Source organism: Cinclus cinclus, chromosome 17 (genome assembly GCF_963662255.1).
Source record: "Cinclus cinclus chromosome 17, bCinCin1.1, whole genome shotgun sequence".
Lineage (NCBI taxonomy): Eukaryota > Metazoa > Chordata > Aves > Passeriformes > Cinclidae > Cinclus > Cinclus cinclus.
Genome location: NC_085062.1, coordinates 11,019,489 through 11,040,249, shown reverse-complemented (window position 1 = coordinate 11,040,249; position 20,761 = coordinate 11,019,489). Strand labels below are relative to the sequence as shown.

Below are 20,761 nucleotides of genomic sequence, written 5' to 3'. Positions count from 1 at the left end.
CCGAATAATCTGCTCCGCTCACTGCACCAACCTAGTCCTGCTATCCCACGGGAATGCCGGATTCCAATTTGACAGGAGCCCGGGGCGGGTTGAGAACACCGGGACCCTGCGCTAACGCTGCTCGGCGGCGGCGCAGGCTCGGCCGGACCGCCCCCCTCAGCCGCGGGAGCCGGGCCGCGCACGACGGGACGCCAAGGGGTTCTGGGGCAGCGCCCTCAGCCGCGATCGTCCCGCCGCTTCCCGCCCTTCTCTCACTCCGCGCTCCCCCCGAGGCGACACGGGGACGGGGACAGTCTCGGGACGGGGACGAGACGATCCCGCCGCCGCCTCGCACATGGCGCGCACGGCATCCCGCCGGCGGCCGCCTCCCCCGCAGGGCTGCCCGCCCAGACTGCCTGCAGGCCCTCACCGAGCCCCGCGCCTCTCCTCACCCAGCGCACCGCTCGCAAGGTGAGACGCCGGTTCCGCGGGGGGAGGGCGGCGGGGACACACGGCGGGAGCGCAGCCTCCGCCGTCAGCGCCTCCCGCCGCCGATTCGCCGTCAGGCGGCGGGCGGGGGAGCCCCCGGCGCGCGCCCGCCCGACGCGCCTGCGCGCGGGGCGTTAAATGGGTGCGGAGCGGGCTGCGCGAGGCCCCGGCTACGGCGGCTGAGCGGAGGCGGCGCCGGGCGGAGCGGGAGCGGCGGCGGCGGCGCGCGGGGCGGCCGGGGCTGAGGGGGGCGGCGGCGGCGGCGGCGGCGGCGCCGGCCCGGGGCGCGTGCGGCCCCTCAGTGGGGGCGCGCGGGGGAGAAGTGGGGCCGGTGGCCGGAGCAGGAAACGCCGCGGGCGGCGGTGAGGCCTTGAGCGGAGCGGAGCGGCGCGGGACACCCGCCGGTGAGTGCGGCCGGGCGGGGATCCGCTGAGTCACCTGCCCCGCTCTCGCCGTTCCCTTCCCCGCGGTTCCGGCGCCTCGGGACGGAGCTTGGGCCGCGGGGCGAGCGGTGCCCGAAGTGCCCGACCCCTGCGGGCCCCGCGGGTGTGTGGGGGTGCGGGTCCCGGTGGCCGCGCGTCCCGGCCGTGCCCGCAGACCGACGTTCCTTGTGCTGGAGCGCGGGTATGGCCGGCCGCGCTGCCGGAGCGGGTCGGACCCTTCAGCGAGAGCCGCCTGGCTGGGCCGGGGGAAGGGGCAGGGTTGGGAGGGGACAGGCGCTGCTGGGGAGCGCGGGTCTACTTTGCTCTGCCCGAGTGCTAAACTGACTCGGGCTGGAAAGAAAATGCGTCCTCTAGAAAGGTACGTCTTAAAGTCTGACGGGCTGGTTTTCTTTTAATTAGCTTCGCAGTCAAAGGCTTTGAAGTAACCATGGATAAAAGAGGAGGTGCAACAGAAACTGAAAATGGCGATGCTTTCCTGGAGCTGAACAGAACTACAACTAAATACCCACATCGTTACACAAAGGTCAGCTCGCTCTCCTCTCGGAGTTCTGCCTGGAGCTCTCGGTCACAGGAGTAGAGTGGGAGGGGGCGGCTCCTGTGAGAGGGAAGCAGTGAGGTGAACGCTGAAAAGCCTTTGCCTGGATTAGGATTTGCAAGGTAGTATCAAATGAGCCGCTTGTTAAATGCGATGCAGTTGTGCAATCTTGTCCTCGATATGCTTTTGATTCCCACCACCTTATTTTAATATCTGAGTATCCCACAGCATGTGCTGAGAGATGATTGGAGAGTCTGAAGTATGTTGTTCTACCAGCTATCTCAAGCACTTTGTAATTCTGCTTTCAGCAGTATTCTTTTAAGAAGTTGACCAAAAATGTTTCCTTGCAGTATATGCCATTTCCTAGGAAGGTATAGCACCCTGGATCTTATCAGGACCTCTCATAGGTTCACTGGATGCCTTTTGTAACCTTGGAATTTCTCATATTTGATTGCTGGAAGCTTAAGCAGTTGTGACTCCAATCAATGCTTAGTGTTAAAACATGAACACAGGTGCTTTTGTTTAACTGTGATGCCTAAATATATGTATGAGTTGAAGGAGAAGAGCTAAATAATTTACAAATAAAAAAGGATTCTTCCAGTACTAAGTGAGTTTGATATGCTGTGGGGTTTAGGATTCAAATTTTGTTTGGGGTTTTGGTACCGCTGCTGAAAAATGTCTTTGTAGTGGTGGTTGATTTTCCCATGGCTGCAGGCTGTGGGAACAGGTGGTCATTGCTTTGTAAAAAGCTGTTAAGATACTTTGCAGCAAATGGCTTGAAGTGTGGAGCAGGGTGAGACAGTTTACTGTAGCTGACTGTGTTATCTTTCTTGAGGAATTCAGAACTGTTGGGTTTTTAGTAGGTTGTTTTTAAAGGAAAAAAAATTATCATTGTGGCTCTGTTCTGTTAAGATAATAGAGCTCTAGCTTATTTTAAGTAGACATCAACAATAAACCATGTACTTCAGAACTGGCAAGAATTCTTGGGAATAGTACAGCTTTCTAAATCTCTTAACTTTTTAGAAAAGATGTACCCTTAACTCTTGAGGATGCAGGGTGTACTGTTACTCAGATCTAGTTAGTCAGTTAATTGCTAAGTGGAAGAGAGGAGCTGTTTTTAAAGCTCCCCTGCTGAAAAAGTGGCCTCTAGTCTTTCAGTCTTGCCTAACTCTTCTTGTGTAGTAACTGAATGCAGCTTCAATTTCTGCTCTGATTTTTAGGACAGCATTCAGCCCATGCTGGTGGTGGCTGTTTACTGAAACCAATGCATTTGTAGCTTCAGTTTTGTTAATTCAGCACCTATAGTTTCTGACCAGGATAAAGTTACAGAACTAGTGCCAGAAGGTGCCTAGTCTGGTTTATTGGTTGATTTCCAAGGACCCCAAATCAAGAAATACCAGGAATCAGTCTGTGTTAAAATACTTTGCATCATATGGTTGCTCTACAAGTTACAGCTGAAATATTTTGAGGTGGTGAAGTAATCAACATTGCAGGGCATCTTCAGGTGTTCCAGTTTGCTACTAATTAGGGATTGGGGAATACTGTTTTGGGGTATGTGCTGCTGATTTGGAAACCTTTAATGGCTTCCAAAGGAAGTAGTCACTTACTATCACTGGCTCATACTATAAGTAGTTCTAAGCTGTTTGGTTAAAACTGGTAACAGCTAAGCACACTTTTCCCCCCAGCCTGCTTAGAATGTGTGTGAATTAAACATAAAACTCCACAAGTGGAAATGCCAGCGTTTATCTCCTCTGTTACAGGAGTGCTGTACAGTTTAAGCTGTGTCTTTTCTATTTTTTGGGAAGCTGTTCCTCCAAGGGTGCACAGCTAATGAGTGAAAGGCAAGAAACAATTCAAATTTTCCTCACTTGAGTGGACGAATTGTGATAGGATGTGAGTGAGAGCCTGTGGACTCCCTCTTGTGGCCAGCAAAACAACCTGTTCCCAATCTGGTGATGGACAAGGCTGTTAATACTTGCAGTATCTGCATCAGGCTCTGATAGTATTACAGCACTGATGTTCCTCACAGATTGAGGTTTATTTTGGGAAGCTGTGGGCGGGGAGGCCATGCTCCCTTTAATGGAGATCTTTTTGCTAGGGTCTCATACAGGGTGATGATTGGGGTGGGGGGAGTTGTTAAGGTTTTGTCCAGCTACTAAATTGCCATCTAGAACAAGTGTCAAACTCACATAGTTAATGAACTGATTTTGATCACATGGGGAAAATGATGTAAAAGTTCTGCAGGATATTGTATTTTGGGGGGGAAGGGTAAAGAGACTTTTCAGTTTGGCTGACATATGGTGTCTGCTGTTAGAGTTTCTTTATCCTTCCAGCTGCCCTCTGGTCTCTGCACAATTCTGAGTCAGTTCAGAACAGTTGGAAGTGAGGCAGGTTGAAGAAAGGGGATCTTGGGAGAATGAGTAAGTCTAACTAGAAAGGTATGTCTTAACTGCAGCAGTTAATGCTGATTTAAAGCACTGATGTTCACAATATTAATAATGCTTTCTGAATGTAGCAAACTGCAGTGGGACTGCACTGGTTGCCAGTCACGTAACTGAATGCTCAGGTGTGCAGTGGTAAACTAAAGGCTGTTCAAAGCTGGTAGAAAGTGGGAAAACAAGTTATTGTTCAGCATTGATTGGTGTTGGGTGGAATGGGTAATTGTGTAACACATTATGGTATCTTGGAGTTGATGGTCGGAAATGGCAAGCTTGTCTGGAATTTCCAGATCTACACCAGTAGCTGGACTTTTTCTAATGCCTTTTTTTTTTTTTACGTGCTGAACCTTATATAGCATTAAACACAGCCATTTTGATTCCTTCTTGAGAACTCACCAGTGCTGGCATCCATGATGCCTGTGTTGCTTACCAGCTGAACTGTCCAGGGAAGTGAATACATAAACATTTATGGTGTGAACAGCCTTGGAGTGTTCGCAAGGACTGGACCTGGCCTAGTAAGGCTTAGTGCTTAGAGTAAGTGTTTGGTCAGTAGCCACTGATAGAACAGCTGAAATCTAAACTTCCAGTGCTATATTTCACAGGCTATGAAACAACATATTGGGAAACCTGGGCTGTCGAAACACTAAATTGAACAGGCAGTCTGGAACAGATGGTTGGAGTTCACTTAAATCTTGTCTGGGTATGAATCAAAACTCATAGTCTTGATTTTTAATTTTTTTTTTTCTAGGAGGAACTGCTGGATATTAAAGAGCGTCCCTACTCTAAGAAAAGGCCTTCTTGTCTTTCTGAAAAATATGACAGGTATTTTCTTGATTATACAAAGCTATATGTATTTCTTTCAAAATAGAAGTTTAAATTGCATGAAACACTTAGCTAGGAAGTGCTCTTATGTTGGTGGGAGGTGTATATGCCACAAAGCTCAGACTGCTCCAGAGCCCAGTTTTCAGAATTGTTAATCTACTAGGAAAGGCTCAATGCTCTTCCCAAAGATTTTGTTCTTTGAACAGAGATTTTCTGCTTGGTCTCATAACTTCATATAGCACAAATTCTACAGACTTGCAGAAAAAAGTACCAAGAATATAGAGGGGTGTGTAGCAGACTAGGTCAGTTTGTTACAAGCTGCCTTGCTTAGTGGTTTACTCTCCAATGCTGTCACTCTACCTCAGTAGAAAATAGAGGTGAGTGTTCTTGGTTGGTGTTGGTAAGTTGATTAAGTACCAGTTCCTTGGCTGTTCAGCTGAATTTATTGTACAACTGTGAGATTGAGGTAAAATTACCCACATGCTTATAAGCTGCACCATATGATTGACTTGAATTGTTTTTCAGTGTACCAGGCCGGCTTCACCAATAACTAGTCTTCTAAAATCTTATACTTCCTTGCTGTTACAGAAGAGATCCAAATACTATGTGTGAAGTAATAAACCATAGTAAGGCAGAAGGATAATTCATTTGTACTGGTTGCTAACCACTGAAATCTAGTTTCCAGCAGCAGCATTATTAAGTATTTATTAGACTACAAGGTAGCAAACAAAACAATCCTGCAATTTTATTTTCCTAGTGATGGTGTCTGGGATCCAGAGAAGTGGCATGCATCTTTATATCCAACTTCAGGAAGAACTTCACCAGTGGAAAGCTTTAAAAAAGACTTGGATTCAGATCGGACTTCCCTTATGCGTAGGATAGTAGGTGAGTGTGTTCTACAGCACATTGCTCAAAACTGAACCTGGACTGTTGGCAAAACCTTTCTGTTAGGATATCACAGAGGAGGCTGTACAAAGTCTCTGAAAATTGTTTGACTGCATAGGATAAGAGAGAAATCTTTGTTGTTCCAACTAGACTGTAGTGGGTTTTCTGGTGACTGTTACCTAAAACAAACCTGGGCAACAGTGAGTTACATCCTCCTATTCTTGCCATGTAATAGTGAATACATATGTAAAATCCAAGTGCTGGGACAATTTCCCTGCAACTCAGGGCTGAGTACTTAGCAGGTCAGTAGTGGGAAAGCTGGTACTTCCTGGGAGACCGCAGTAGTTCCTCAATACCCAGCTGTAAATTTTTTGTCTGCTCTTTGTGTGCTCTCAGCTAGATCTCAGATAGAAATAAATCATGAGCGTTTTCCTTTAAAAGCCCTGGGATAGCGGCAAAGGCTGTGGAACAGAAGGCTGCTATACAGACAACTCACTTGTCTTTACTAATACACTAAATTTAGCGTTTATGTGGTCTTTGACTTGCAGATCCGAGAGAGAGAGTGAAAGAAGATGACTTGGATGTAGTCCTGAGTCCCCAGCGGCGGAGCTTTGGAGGTGGCTGTCATGTGACTGCGTCTGTCAGCTCCCGGCGGGCAGGGAGCCCCCTGGAAAAGGACAGCGATGGTGTCCGTGTGATCGGTGGCCGCAGGATTGGCAGTGGCAGGATCATCTCCTCCAGGAACTTCGACAAAGACCATCGGGGCGGGGATTCCAGGGATGCAAGAGATCGGGATCGTGACAGGGACTACAAAGACAAACGCTTCAGGGTTTGTTCCTTCTTTTCCTGATTGCATATTAGATGCTAAAAGCACCAGGGGCAGGCGAGCTGCTTACAGCAGTTAAGTGTTCTGTGCAAGCAGCCCCTTTATTCTTAGGGTGTGAAGGGTGAGCACTTGGTGCTTCAAAAGTTCCATTCCTTCAGAGAGCTCCACAGGGATGCATGTAATACTGTTTATCAGATGAACCCTGCCTGTGGCTGACTTTCACTAGCAAGAGATCCAGAAGTCTAATAGTTCATTTGTAGTTCTTGACCTGACAGTTGCCAGCAAGCATTGTCTTTAATCTCAGCAAATGGGGGCTTTCAGGCTTTTTTTAATACCTTTAAAAAAAAAAAAAGAGGAACCACTAACTCTCAGGCTGCGAAACTGAGCTTATAGAAGCACTTGCAGATCAATAACTTTTGGTGTCATGAAGCAGAAGTTCATCTGTGTAGCTTAAAATTTAAAAGCTTACAGAGCATACAGGGAAGTTGTATACACATTTAAAAATACCCAGAACTGGTGTGAAAGTCGGTGAAGAATCTTATGAGGCAGTGTTTTATTAATGCTAATGTTTTTAACATCCCCTTTCAGAGGGAATTTGGTGACAGCAAACGTGTCTTTGGGGAGCGAAGAAGGAATGATTCCTACACTGAAGAGGAACCTGAGTGGTTCTCTGCTGGGCCTACAAGTCAGTCTGAAACCATTGAGCTCACAGGCTTTGATGATAAAATTTTGGAGGAAGATCACAAAGGGAGAAAACGTACGAGGCGACGCACAGCCTCACTGAAAGAAGGTAAGGGCAAATTGATGGAAAAACAGCAGCAGCTGTTGACTTTCTGCAACAGCTGTATGTGCCTGGTGTGGCATAACAGCCCAGGCTGATCAGGATGCAGTTGTTTGTGCACAGTCCAATGGCAACTCATATTTTTTTGGAGCCAGATAGTCTTACCAGACTAGAAGCTCTGTGCTAGGAGTTGTAGTGGGTGCAGTTTTCTCTTGCAGGAGTCAGCACAGTGTAACTGGTGAGGTATCACTTGGGGGCTGGATTCCTTTGGGCCTGTGCTTCTAATCCTTGGGCAAGTGCATTGGCTGTCAGGCACTGTTCCCACAGGAAATAGTCAAGTTCAGTGATTCAGCAGTCACTTGATTTTCTTTTTAAGGCATAGAATGCAATGGTGGAGTGGCAGAAGAGGATGAAGTGCAAACTGTCCTTGCCAATGAAACTCCAGCAGATCAAGAAGTTCCTAGAGAAGCTGTTTTACAAGAACCAGCTCCAGGAGAGTTTGACTTCAATGAGTTCTTTAACTTGGATAAAAGTGTTCCTGGCCTGGCTTCAGTGAGTTTTCTGGGTTTTAGGACTGGGTATATTCATGAGAAGCATTTTTGCTGTAGCTGTATTCTCCGAAAGCTGAAACTTGCTTTGTGGAAGTTTGTTTATGAAGTGTGTAAGGATAAGATGAATTTCCAGAGATTTAGCTTTGGAGTGTTATCCTTGGGGCTGGCTCCATCTCCAGAGTGTGTATTTGAGGCAGATTAGCTGACTGTTTTTCCTTTCTTTTGGTCATTACTTGAAAACTCAAAATTGACATTCTGAATGGATCTTCTTTGGGATTATTAAAGATATGTTTAGAGAAGATTCACTGTACAAATTTGGTCTAGCTGAAGACAGCCTTTTCTAGCTAAGTCTGGGAATTGCAGCAAACAGATGATCTGTGCAGACTTGTGGCAGGCAGTGAGCCTGGAGAACATTGGCGGTAATGTGTCTGAAAGGGTTTGGATCTTTATTACTTAAACCTTTAAGAGGATAATTAATTTTTTAGAACTATTGCTCCTGTGTTGGATAAACACAGCCTACCAATTCAGTCAAAAGTCCAAAACTGTGCTTTGACTGCAAATAAACAGACCTGGCATAGTTTAGAAATACAGAGGTTAAAAAAATGGATTTCAGACCTAATCTTTACTGTGGACAAGCTGCTTGCATTAGAAAAGTCATCATGTGGTGCCAGTAATTTGATTAATACATGGAGGAGAGATCATTCTCCTTATAGAAATTGTAATAGGTTTCTTTAGACTTGATAATCTGATTTTCAACATATGTGCAAGATGGTGACTCCTTTCAAAAGCAGGGAGTTCCCAAGTGAAAATACCTGCTGATGAAACAGATGGGCAGATGTTATAACTTGTCATAAAAGTGAGTTTCTTTGTACTGGTGGATATGTCTGTGATAATTGTTATCATAGGTTAGTACATTTCTTGTCTTAATTCTTGTAATATGTTAGAGTCAAACAGTCAAAACCAGACGGAGCAATGCTATTATTTTTCTCTGTTGTAAATGCTGTTGAGTACTCCTTGTTTCAAAAAAAAAATTCTCTTGAGAGGAAGAAGCTGCTCTTTCTTTTGTCTAAAAGAAAACATGCTGCCTGAAACTACATCTGTGCCTATTGAGCCAGGTTTAACTGTCTTGCAGGATAGGAGAAGCTTTAGTTTGAGTTACATTTTTATAATGCACTGGTTTTTAAGTACCTGGGGTTCTTTTGACACTTTCACTTTAAAATGGTGTAGTTAATGGTCTTTGAGTGCTCTGATTGTGCCTTTTCAGTTACAGTTTTACTGCGAGTAAATTGGTGTCAGTTAGAGATGTACACTGGGTTATGTTAACTGCAGGAAAAAAGCAGATCAAGTTTTAAAACGCTGGGAGCAGTATCTGGTTGTCTGTAGCAGAAGAATCTTGCTTGCACAATAAGCTTCTCAGATGTTGCTGATTATGCTTATGTTGAGATTTTCCTTTTTTCCCCCTCCCACAGATGATTGAGGATGTGCTGGGGGAAGGCTCAGTGTCTGCCAGCAGGTTCAGCAGGTGGTTTTCTAATCCCAGTCGTTCTGGAAGTCGGTCGAGCAGCTTGAGATCTACCCCTCATGAGGAACTGGAGAGGCTAGCAGGTAAGGCTGCAGGACAATGCAGGGTCAGATAGCCTCCTTCCACATTCTTTCTTACTCATTCAAGAAGAAGATGGCAGATAAGGTTTTAGGACCCGAGAATTCTCCCACAGTTTAAGCACTTGGCATTCTTTTGGAAGCTCTTAGAGTAAGCAGCTGTTAAGTTCTTTTTTAACAAATGCTCTCGTCAGTGCTTCCTGATGACTTTCCAGCTGATCTTGGGCAAGGGGTGCAAGGCATAACTTTGCAGTTACATGCTGAAGTTGGTTGCCCGTGTATGTTCATCTTGAGCCATTGGGTTGGTAAACTGATGTCGCAGTGCTCCTGGTTTTGCTGTTTCAGGTCTAGAGCAAGCCATTCTCTCCCCTGGCCAGAACTCTGGAAACTACTTTGCTCCCATTCCATTGGAAGACCACTCTGAAAACAAAGTGGACATCCTAGAAATGCTACAGAAAGCCAAAGTGGACTTAAAACCTCTTCTCTCAAGTCTTTCAGCCAACAAGGAAAAGCTTAGAGAGAGCAGTAAGTGCCTCTTCAGCTATTGTGAAGTTCTTGTGATGCAGTATCTCCCAGCAAGAGGCTTGGTATTCTGGAAACATCAACTGCCAAATCCAGGAGTAGGCAGTGTTACAGATTTAATTACAGCACTGAAAACTCAGTATTCAGCAGCTCTCAATTGTGTCAATATTGTTACTGACTCTTTTCATCCTAATCACAGGATGACATCAGGACTTTAGCAGACTGCTTTAGTGGCCAGAAACAATTATAAGATTATGCAAGTCTTGATCTGAGTTTCCAGCTTTGTGTATGGCATTTTTTCATAAGTTTTTTCATACTGGTGACTGGTAATGTCAGCTCTGAAACTGTGGCATTTAAACTCTGGTTTTACTAAAAACTGACAGTGTAAGTCATCCTTGACAGTGTCTGTAATGGATCACGTTGATCCATTAAGTGCCAGTATCTAAGGAGTTGAACAGTGGCTTGAGAATGTGATTTTTTTTTTTTTTTTCCCAAAGGTGCCTCTGGCTTAGGGATTTGCATGTCTAGGCCCATAGCATGCATGGAGTGTACAAAATGCATGTGTTCTGTGAAATCTTGGTATCTAATTCTAAATGGGTTTCTCTTTGGCAAGCAGCATGTATTGGCATGTAAACTGCACTGAAGAAAAAACAATGCCCCTCTGATTAGTGTGAAGCAGCTAGGAAGGAAAGCATCTAAGCACTGCAACTGTTCTTAAGCATCCAATCTGGGAGTAGAGAGTGTTGGCTAACATGTGGAGAGCTTCCTTCATTTCACTTAAAGACTTGTAGTTCTATTTCTGTTCTGCTTAGACTGACTTTCCTACTAAAAACTTTTTCAACTTTGATCTCACGAACCAAGGATGAAGGAACAAAAATCTGTGGGGAAGCTTCCATTCACTCAGAAGTACCTGATATGGGGCTCTGCATTCCCATAAAATGCTGTACAGCTCTTCAAGTGTTGTGGAGTTACCAGGTCAATTCCTCTCCACCAGCATATTTCCTCATGTTCCCTGCTGCATGTCTGTATCATTGTTTCTTTTCTCCACCTTCTTGCCCAAATTTCCAGTAAGTCTTATTTCTTTTGGCCAACATCTGCAACCCATGGCATGCTTCTGTCTCTTCTTCCTTTTCTTTTAAGGTGTCAGACCTTGTGATGTGTGTTAGCTGGTCCATAAAGCATGTTTAGCCTTGATGTCAGGCACCAGTAGGTGTTTATATATATGTATATATATGCATATACCAGAAAAAAGTACTGCTAAGAGCACTGTACCTTATGCTGGCTATGCCAGTGAAATCTTTCTGTAAGAGGCTTAAATTTCTGAGTGGGAAGTCTACATCAAACTTTATGCACACTGCGCTTAAGTTGTGTGACTGAGTCTCTAAAGTATCTAGATTTTCCAGGTATGTATTCTTTCTACTTATGATAGCTTGACATGGCTTGCACTGTGGCTGTAAAACCATCTGGTCTCCTGGAGTATAAGATAAATTAAACTTTGCTAATTGAAAAAAATGAAGAATCAACTCAATTGTCCCATGAATATTCTGTTAAATGCAGGCAAAGTTGTAAAATGTAGTAACAACATTCCTTGCAGGATGAAGAAAAGAGAATTTAGTAGCTGAAGCCTGGACAGGTTCTTGTGGAGTCTTACATGGCAGTAGTTGTGCCTGTCAGTTCTCTGAATTTTGATTTATTAGAATGTCAGTCTAAACACAGGTCAGTCAGGTTTGACAGCTAGTACCAGTATCAGTAAGTTTTTGGCTGTTCCTAATTTTCAAGCAACTTCTATTCAACACCTGTACAAGAATTATTAGTTCATTTGAGAGCAGAACTGTGGTTTACCAGTATTCTTCTTGTATTTCTCAGCACATTCAGGAGTTGTACTTTCAGTGGAGGAAGTTGAAGCTGGGCTGAAAGGTCTGAAAGTGGATCAGGAGGGGAAAATTGCCACTCCCTTTATGGCTGAGCAAATGGAAGAAGCCCTGAATGTCAGCGGCTCCAGACAGATGAAGAAGGATGGGGATATGACTGCGTTTAACAAACTCGTCAGCAGCATGAAGGCAAGCGGGACTCTGCCTTCCCAGCCCAAAGTCAGTGTAAGTGACAGCCAGTGGCTCTGGTGACCTGTGCTAACAGAGGGCTGACCCCAACCCTTACCTGAAGCCCAGATGTTTTTAGTGACCTTTGTTTAGTGAACAATCTACTATTGACTTTTAACATCACTTATACTAAGATGAAACTGAAGTGAATATTTGTTAGCTGGAAGATTAATATTAAACAACAGATGACAGTAAGGTCTAGACTGCAAGGGATTCTAGGATGAAATTTCATCCTGCCACTAACTGCCTAAACAGTATGCTTTACCCAGAAGCTGTCAGTAAATATTTCTGGCACCAGCAGACACTTCTAACAACTGAGTAGGTCTAAAGCATGTGTTTTCTCTGCCAAACTATGCCCAAGAACTTCTAGATTCATCCCACTTCACTAGAAGATAGTGAAGAACATAAATTTGCCCTGTGAAGAATTTGCAGATTGATCTCAGTCTTAAATCAAGGCTTTTGCTTCTGGGTGTCCGTTTACATTAATGTGCCATTTTGATGCACAGAAGAATATATTATAATTGCTTTAATGTACGAACACTTTTCAGTTTGTACATAGTTAACCAATGGCTCAGTGTTCCATCTCCAGTTTGCATAATTACATAAATTCATATATTTGACCAAAATTTGAATGAGGCACATTGAGCTACCTGTATGCAATCTAGCACAGGGCATTTTTCTTAGATAGAGGAGATCTGTGAGCCAACTCAGCTCTTACGTTTGCTGAAATTTTATTTGGCTGATGCATGAAGTACTGTTCTAACAAAACAGATAAAATTATTTCTGTTACTGAGACAAATGTAAGTAGTATCTTAATGAACTTGAGATCTATATCTAATTTCAGTGTTTTCATTTTCTTAGCAGAGCCTTGAAAGCCACTTAATGTCACCTCCAGAGATGTCAGGCCAGCCTCTGTCAAAGAATATTCTGCAGGTATTCTTACTGGGGGAGGGAAGTACTTAAAAGCATATCCCCAATGGGAAAACAAAAATTATTTGAGAATAAGGCATTTAAGGCAATTACGGGATCAGTAGTCAGACTATAGAGAAGAAAGAGACAGGGACTAGATCAGTTTAAAAATTTGTCTTGTTGTCATATTTCCTGTAATTACAGCTTGGAAATGAAAAGCTTGCTGAATGCATGGTTCTGGGCAAACCAGGATTGGTGTCTCTGGTTGCACAAGTTCCCCTCGTCTCTACATTGCTATAAATAGGGCAGTCTGTAGTGTATTAAAATGAGCTCATTTGTGTAAATTGGTCATATTTTGAATGTTCTTTCTTTACTTATTCTCAGGAACTTCTTGGTCCACCCATTGCCAGACCTGCTTCATCAAATGTGTTGAGTGGCCTGATAGGAGGATTGGAACCTGCAGCTTCCCTGCTGACACAAAGAGCCCCATCTCCCCCCATTCCACCTGTGTTCCCAGCACGAGCTGCTTCTGCAGATTACCTGCGCCACAGAATATCTTCACCCATTGGTGAGACAGCTTGCGGAGTGGGATGTTTTTGCTTAAGGTTTAAGACTGCTTTACAGAAGTATAAAAACTTCCTGGCACTTGGTGGGCAGCTAGGGCAGGGTCTGCCCTTTTGAGTGCAAAGTGCCCTTTCACTTACTAATGTTAAATTTATCACCCAGACCTCACAGTGAGTTCTGGTGTGGAATAATATGCTCAGCTACTGTGAAAGAATAATTTTCAAGAACTACTTGGCCATTTTTACTGCCAATTACTTACCAGCACCCTCCTTTGTAGCTTTCCAGCTCTGTGACAAGGTAGAGATGTAGCTCTATGTGGATTTAAGGGGTGAGCTGAGAGTCTTCACAAAGAATCCTTTATTTATGTAGCATTATTTTACTTTGGGTTATGTATTCTCTGTATTTAAAGAAACTGTTAGTACTTGTAAATACAGCTGTTAAATATTCTTTAGGTTTTGGACAAAGTTCTCAGCAATTACTTGGTGATCCATTTCCAGGTGTAAGGAAGCCCATGAGCCCAGTTGCTGCACAGGTTAGATGACATGCTTTTTGCTTTGTGTTTGTATCTCTGTGTGTTCTGTGGTCTAGAACTAACTTGTGGAAACACTTAGCTGTTGTATCCAGGTGTTTGTGCTTCATCAAGCTTACTCTGAGTGTGAGGATGCAAAGTCTAATTTAGTACAGTCTCAAAACCTCATTGCAATTTGGTCCATCTTAAAGTACTCAGAGTGCAAGATTTTTTGAAGCTTCTATTGCCTGTTAATAAAACAGGGACTGTTGGTGGGTAGATGTTGAAGACCGTAGTAGCTATAGCAGTCCATCTTCAATATATTTTAAAAATCCTAACTGAATACAGGCTTTGACTTGTGCATTTTTTATGCAACTCTACCTCAGATGAGTCCCCTGGAGATCCAGCAAGCTGCATTAGAGGGATTGGCACTCCCACATGACTTGGCTATACATGCAGCAAATTTCTATCAGCATGGCTTTGTTAAACCACAAATGGACAAAAGCAGAGATGGCTACAGAAACAGGTGAGTACCTGGCTGCAAAATTTAAGGGGTATGCTGATTTTTAGTGTGAGTATTGTCTTTCAGTAAATATTACCACTAGTCACTCAGTATTGCATTGGTTCTTGGCGGTGCTGCCTTTGATTCTGTGCCAAGAGCAGAACCTCTTCTGACTCCCTGTCCCCTCACAGGCAGCAGCGTGTGACTAAATCCCCTGCACCAGGACACAGAGGGAATGCTTCTTCTCCAGCCCCTGCAGCATCCATCACGAGCATGGTCAGTACCTGATGTTCAGTGGTTGTAGGGAGCTGTAAAAGTGTCTGCAATAACCAGATTATAGCAATAGTAATCGATGGGGAAAAGGGAGGCCATCATATTGTTGTATCTGTGGCCACATGATACAGGAATGAGTTTCCCTTCATGCTTATCTGAATGTCTTCACCTTGGAAAAGAGCCTTTTCTGACCACTGTCTTGTCTAAAACAGAAGAAATACCATCAGTGTTACCTTGGCCTCATCTTTTGAAACCAAATGAAGGTGTTTATGAAAACTCAAGCCATCATAATTTGGCGCTTAAATTTTCAAAAGACAAGTGGCTGAAAGCCATGAGATGCTTCAGAAAACACTGGTGTTTGGGTATGAAGTGCTTGACCTAAGTGTCTGTGGGTTGAAATAATGCCTAGGGTCACTTTGAAAATTAGTAAAATCTCAAAGCCAAGCTGCTGCCTCTCTGCCTTCAGTACTGTGTAGAATGGAGCTTTGATCTAATTTTTCCAATTAATCAGTCAAGTACTTGTAGCTCAGGACTGACACAGACTATGACCTGCCAAATGAAACAAGCAATACAAGTTTATATTCCAAATGAGTGATTTCCACAGGTGCTGTGGAACTCTGAATGGGGAAAAACCCAATTGAGGCAATTGTTCTCTGGAGAACATAAGCCCTGAGTTAATGCAGATGAAGCAGTTCTACAGGAATTCCTGTGGAGCTGCTCTTCTGGTCAATTGCAAAGAGGAAACAACTGTAACTTAGACTACAGCTCAGCAATTTTGTTTCAAGCCTGTTAAGGTACATTTAACTGAGAACAGCTGCAGATTTTGATATTGGACTTGCAAAAAAGCTAAAGAGAAATGCTTGAACTATAGAATAAAGCTATGAAATGAAGTAAAATCATGGGCACTCAGTAGCTGATTCAAAAGAGCTTTAAATGAGAAGGATGTGCTAGAATTGGTGTCCACCCATAACAGATACTGTGGCCTGGGTAATGAGCACTGGGTGAGGCTTTGCTTCTGTGTTCTCTGCAGCTGTCTCCTTCCTTCACACCTACCTCGGTGATTCGCAAGATGTATGAGAGCAAGGAGAAAAGCAAAGAGGATCCAGTTTCTGGGAAAATGAAAATCAGTGATGTTAAAGATGAAAATCAGAGACCAAATGAAGGTATTGTAATGGCTTTAAAATTCCACAAACAAAAGGGATTTGGAGTAGACTCAGATTGTCTCAGCACATAATACACCAGGCTACCTTTAGACATTCCTGATCCATGGAGATGAGGAGGGTGTAGAAGTGAGGGGTCATATGGGAGGGGAGGGGTCAGAGCTGTGGAGGGGATGCACTTCCAGGTGCACTCTTCTAGTAGTGCTGGGGCTTAATCCCTATTTCCTGTTAATTTCTGAGCAGAATTAAGAGGCTGGACCATAACTCTTTGCAACTTTTCTTGATGAATGAGCACAGTGACAATAATGCTTCCATATTTCTCTGCACCAGTAACTGAAAACTTAGAGTTGTCTTGAGACAACTGAACAGTCAAAGCTGAGACCAGTTAAGCTCTTAAGTGTAGCAGATCAGGGAAGCATTTTGTCACCCAAACTGATGTAAGAGGCTATTAAAAGGAAATGCTCAACACCAGTTGCCTGACCCAGTCAGACTGACATGGCTAGTGACCAAGGCATTGTGCTTCAGTGCTGGTAGCTGCAGAGGCAGCTTGCAGTTCATGGTAGCAGTCCAACTGAAATACCTCCACTGCAGTAGTTGATGCCAAGGTATTTTAAGCTTTGTCTAACTCATCTGGATGGTCTGTGGAAGTAGCTTCTGGAGGTGCTTTAGTGTTCCAGATCTTGCTGAGCAGATGTCAGATGTAGAAGGCTGCTGTCAACCCCCAAACACAGCTAAACCGAAAAACCAACTTCAGCCAGACTTCTGATAAATCTCCAACTTACAATCTTGTCTAGGGAGGATCTCTTGTACCTCCCATCGCCTTTGGCACGGACTCATCCATGCTGCCAGTTCAAAATTCCTAAGAAAAAGGAAAAATAAGAATTAGAAGTGGAGGTACTGCTGATTCTGATTTGATTTCAGTTTCCTGTAAAGGGATTTCTGTGGAACATACTCCTTCTCATTACTCTTTTGAAATAATTTGGCTAGAAGCATCCAGAATAAAGATGCTTGCTATTAAATGTATACAACTACAGTTCAGCTAGTTCTGTAATCTGACTATCAAATCCAAATTATAAAGCTTTAATTTTCATTAGGTGCAATCTCTAGCTGTGGACTGTAATAGCTGTATTCAATTCTAGCTACAGATAACCTACTGTCTAGTTCTGTGGAGAATGCAGATCAAGGAACTTTGCCCACCTTAGGTACCAAACTACCTGCACTGCAACGCTCTGCATGTTCCACACCTCTTACCCAAGCAAATCGTTGCACCAAAGAGCAAGACTACAGGCCCAAATCAGCTGGTAGGAAGACTCCTACAATGGCCTCCCCAGTACCAGGAGGCCCTTTTCTTCGTCCTGTTCATCAAGTACCCCTTGTTCCCCATGTACCACTTGTACGACCTGCTCATCAACTGCACCCAGGATTGGTCCAGAGAATGATGGCACAGGGGGTCCATCCACAACATCTTCCTCTGCTGCAAGCAGGTAATCCATGCTCTTTTTCCTGTTCATGCATGTTCTCTTTGAGACTGACTTTGTGTTAGGAACAGCACAAACTAATACTACTGATAGTCTTTATTATATCAGAACTTACCTTTAAAATCAGACAATAAATTCCAACCAATCTAAATACACATATTTTGTTTTGCATTAAGTTCCTTACGCTTATTGGGGAAAAAAAAATTTCTTGCTCGTGTTCAACAGGTATGCTTCCTCCTGGAGTGGACCTATCTCACTTGCAGGGAATATCTGCTCCCATCCTTGGCCAGCCTTTTTATCCACTACCAACAGCAAGCCATCACATCTTAAATCCACGCTCTGGGACACCTTTGCAGCTCGCCATGATGCAACAGCAGCTACAACGATCAGGTAGGCTAAGACAGACAGACAGGAGGACTGTGTCTTTCTGGGGTGTTGAGTACACTGTGCTAGCAGGAAGCTACTTTAATTTAGTTATTCATGATCACTAACCTTGTGTGAGTCTCGTGGTTTGGGCCACTGCAGGCTGTTTTGCCAGAACAAAGTCCAAGTGAATTGTTTGGTTTCAGAACATGTGTTGCTACTGACAGATCTGACTCTTGCAGCATGTGTGCAGGTGTGCAGGCTTTCAGCCTTCCTGGGCCACAGGCCACCCACCTTCTCCAGGGAAATGCTATTTGATCCTGGTCTTCCCTTCAAACCCGTGTGACACCGAGTCCGGAACTGGCAGTGTCAGGCCAATTATGGGAGTACTAATGAAAATAAATACGTGGTACCTGGACTTCCTGGGGCTCATAGAATGAATAAAAGCCACATTCAGCTCACATGCCTTATCAGGTGATAGCTCGAGGGCAAATCTGTGCTGGGTGTTACTCCACCTCTAATAGCTTTACATTTCACAGGCTCTGGAGCACAGGGATCACCTGCTGGTGCACAAACAACCCCTCAAAACGTGCTGCCTCGGACTGGATTATCTCATGGGCACACACAGCTTGACCATCGCCCCAGCCAGAGAAGTGGCTCTCCCATTGGCCTTGCAAAATGGTTTGGTTCAGATGTCTTGCAGCAGCCTCTTCCATCCATGCCATCCAAAGTCATCAGTGTAGATGAACTGGAATACCGGCAGTGAACAGTGACCACTGGGTGGAACACTTGTGATTCTTTAGACTGGATGAAAATGTCCATAGTCAGGACTTCACCTCTGTTTGGTTTTTTGAGGCTTTTATTTTTAGCACTCTGTGCAAAATTTCCTTTTGAGAGACTAAAGCACATGGCACCTGTCCTGGTCTCATGTCTGCATCAAGACTAAAGGATCCATTATGGCTTGGATAGTGAAGCCTGAAGAAATTTAGATGCACGACAAAGCCAGTTTAATCCTGGAAGTGTCTATTTTTTTGTTTGTTTGTTTTTGTAAGATATGTGAATGAAGTGCTGATATTCTCTAGTGTAGAGGTAGCAGCTATGGATTCCTTCTGCAGAAAACTACCTGTATAGACCCTTCTGTACAGACTTGTGTATAAACAATCTTTTGTACATACACACCTAGAATAGCCTTTTTGAATCTATACAGCTGTACATAAGAGTAGCTGGTAACAGTTGAGCTTTAGTTGTGCCTATGGTTTGGACCTTTCTCCATTGTACGTGTGGGACTTTCTTTAAGATTAAAGTTGCATATCCTAAGTGTGAGTGAACAGGATGAAGTTGCTTTGCCTTTTCTTGCTGCTCATCTCCTCTAGGTCTCCCTCACATTTTTCTGTCACGTACTGTGCACTCAGTGTAGCTAAAGTGTCAAAGTAAAAGCCCACATCTTGCTGTCTGTGTAACAAAGGTCTGATTCCCTGTGACTCTTGCCACCAATGAGAGAATTGTTTAGTCTTCAAAAGCCTTGAGGATGGGACCTGGTGCAGTCATGATAAAGCCAGATGTTCAGTCTATAGGTACCTACTGGTTATTGCTCTTTCAAGAGGGCTGGTGCTGGTTCTTATTTAGCTGCAGTATTTTCCTTGTTTTAATCTTTCAAGCCAGTTATTAAAGGTCATCAAAATGGAGCCTTGGAATCCTCACCCTTCAACTCCTCAGTCATAGCTGTGGATATTCTGTACTGCCTTCAGTGCTGTTCATAGAAGGGAGTGCCAAGAACTGTCCTCAATCTAGTGTGCATCTGGTGATGCCATTACTGTGAAACTTGCCTTTGGAGTCTTGTTCTGTGGCTTGAAAGGGGGAGGATGGGGTAGTTTTGTGATCTTACTGTGTATGTTTGGTTTTAAAATACTATGTTCCTTTTAAGCCTGTTTCACTTCCCTGGACAGTTAAATGTTCTCTTTCATCCTTCTGCATGGTTGCTCACTTCACTCCCTCACTTGTGCTGAGTCTAGTACTGCTGTCATGTCCTCTACCTAGCTTAGGCCATTGTGCTCTTTAAAAGAGGTGAAAGTAAAACCAGAACTCTCACAGACTTGCTCTTTCTTAGGTCTCACTGAAACCAAAACCAGCAGCAGGAAAAACAAAAAGTCACTTATTTGTATTATAACCCTTGCCAGTGTGCTGTGATGGGTTTGTTTCAGTCCAGCAGAGACAGAGCTTATGGAAATAGCAAGCTGAAATCTCCAGCATGGAAACTGTTGGAGGTCACCCATACTTCTAGTGGTTGTTCCCAAAACAATCCCTGTAAAACATGCAATCACCAGCTTGTCCTTGTAAGACTGTTTTCATACTTTTTTTAACTTGACACTTTCCCAGTAACATTCTGTAAATAAAGTTGATTCTACCAGCTCTCTGTATCAATTGTACTAATTTTTTTTTTTTCTCCTTAGCACTGTTCTTGTGAGTAAGGTGGAACTGGGGCTAGAGTTGAGATGCAAAAACTTCAATTAGTCCAGGGGCTGGGGAGGATCAGTCTGCTTGGTAAGAGAAACTGGCCTCACTGATGACTGGAATTGCTGCATTTAAATGTCACTGTTAAGTGTGAGAAATGAGGCATCAGAAATTGTAAAACTAACTAGCTTCAAATAAAGTTTGAGTGTGAGGAAACAGCAGTGAAAACCAATCTGAGTTAACAGCCTCAGCTTCTGCCTCTTCAACTCGGGCTCATAAACCAAGCACACCTGCAGCAGTTGAGCTCACCTATGCAGGGATCTAGAAAAAGTATAGGTGGAAATGCTTGGAGTAGAATCAAGGCTTGACTGTTTCATTACCAGGCTGAGTATCAGCCACTGTTGCATGGATTTAGTGCTTGAGTGGGTGTCTCTAATCACTTTGTCTTCTTGAATGTGGAACATGAAGGGGGGGAAGTGTTATTTTGTGCATCTAAATAAACATCCCTATAATTAAACATCCCTACTTCCTTTTTGTAGGAGAGTAAATGCTAGAGGCTGATGCATTTGATAAGTGCTCTTCAC

General features: G+C 44.0%; 1 protein-coding gene across 3 annotated transcripts; it reads left to right on the top strand.

Moving 5' to 3' along the window:
- The first annotated feature begins 840 nt into the window (after positions 1-840).
- EIF4ENIF1 (eukaryotic translation initiation factor 4E nuclear import factor 1) lies at positions 841-20,135 on the top strand. 3 transcript variants are annotated; one of them, XM_062504365.1, is made up of 19 exons: positions 841-872; positions 1,311-1,434; positions 4,633-4,706; positions 5,464-5,591; positions 6,140-6,420; positions 7,006-7,207; positions 7,575-7,750; positions 9,219-9,354; positions 9,694-9,873; positions 11,737-11,966; positions 12,834-12,902; positions 13,263-13,446; positions 13,895-13,974; positions 14,337-14,476; positions 14,644-14,728; positions 15,756-15,888; positions 17,025-17,369; positions 17,589-17,753; positions 18,266-20,135. In XM_062504365.1, exons 2-19 carry the CDS (start codon positions 1,339-1,341, stop codon positions 18,490-18,492), a joined length of 2,931 nt encoding a protein of 976 aa, XP_062360349.1. In that variant the 5' UTR covers positions 841-872; positions 1,311-1,338; the 3' UTR covers positions 18,493-20,135. The 3 variants fall into 3 exon arrangements, with proteins under 3 accessions (XP_062360349.1, XP_062360350.1, XP_062360348.1); XM_062504366.1 differs by having other exon boundaries at positions 12,831-12,902; positions 17,088-17,369; XM_062504364.1 differs by having other exon boundaries at positions 12,831-12,902.
- Positions 20,136-20,761: the final 626 nt, after the last annotated feature.

Bases quoted from the DNA above. Each gene is read 5' to 3' on its own strand.
- EIF4ENIF1 (XM_062504364.1), top strand. From the start codon at position 1,339: ATGGATAAAAGAGGAGGTGCAACAGAAACTGAAAATGGCGATGCTTTC. The intron at 13,447-13,894 runs GTGAGACAGCTT...AATATTCTTTAG, and splicing joins CAGAATATCTTCACCCATTG to GTTTTGGACAAAGTTCTCAG. The intron at 14,729-15,755 runs GTCAGTACCTGA...TGTTCTCTGCAG, and splicing joins CAGCATCCATCACGAGCATG to CTGTCTCCTTCCTTCACACC.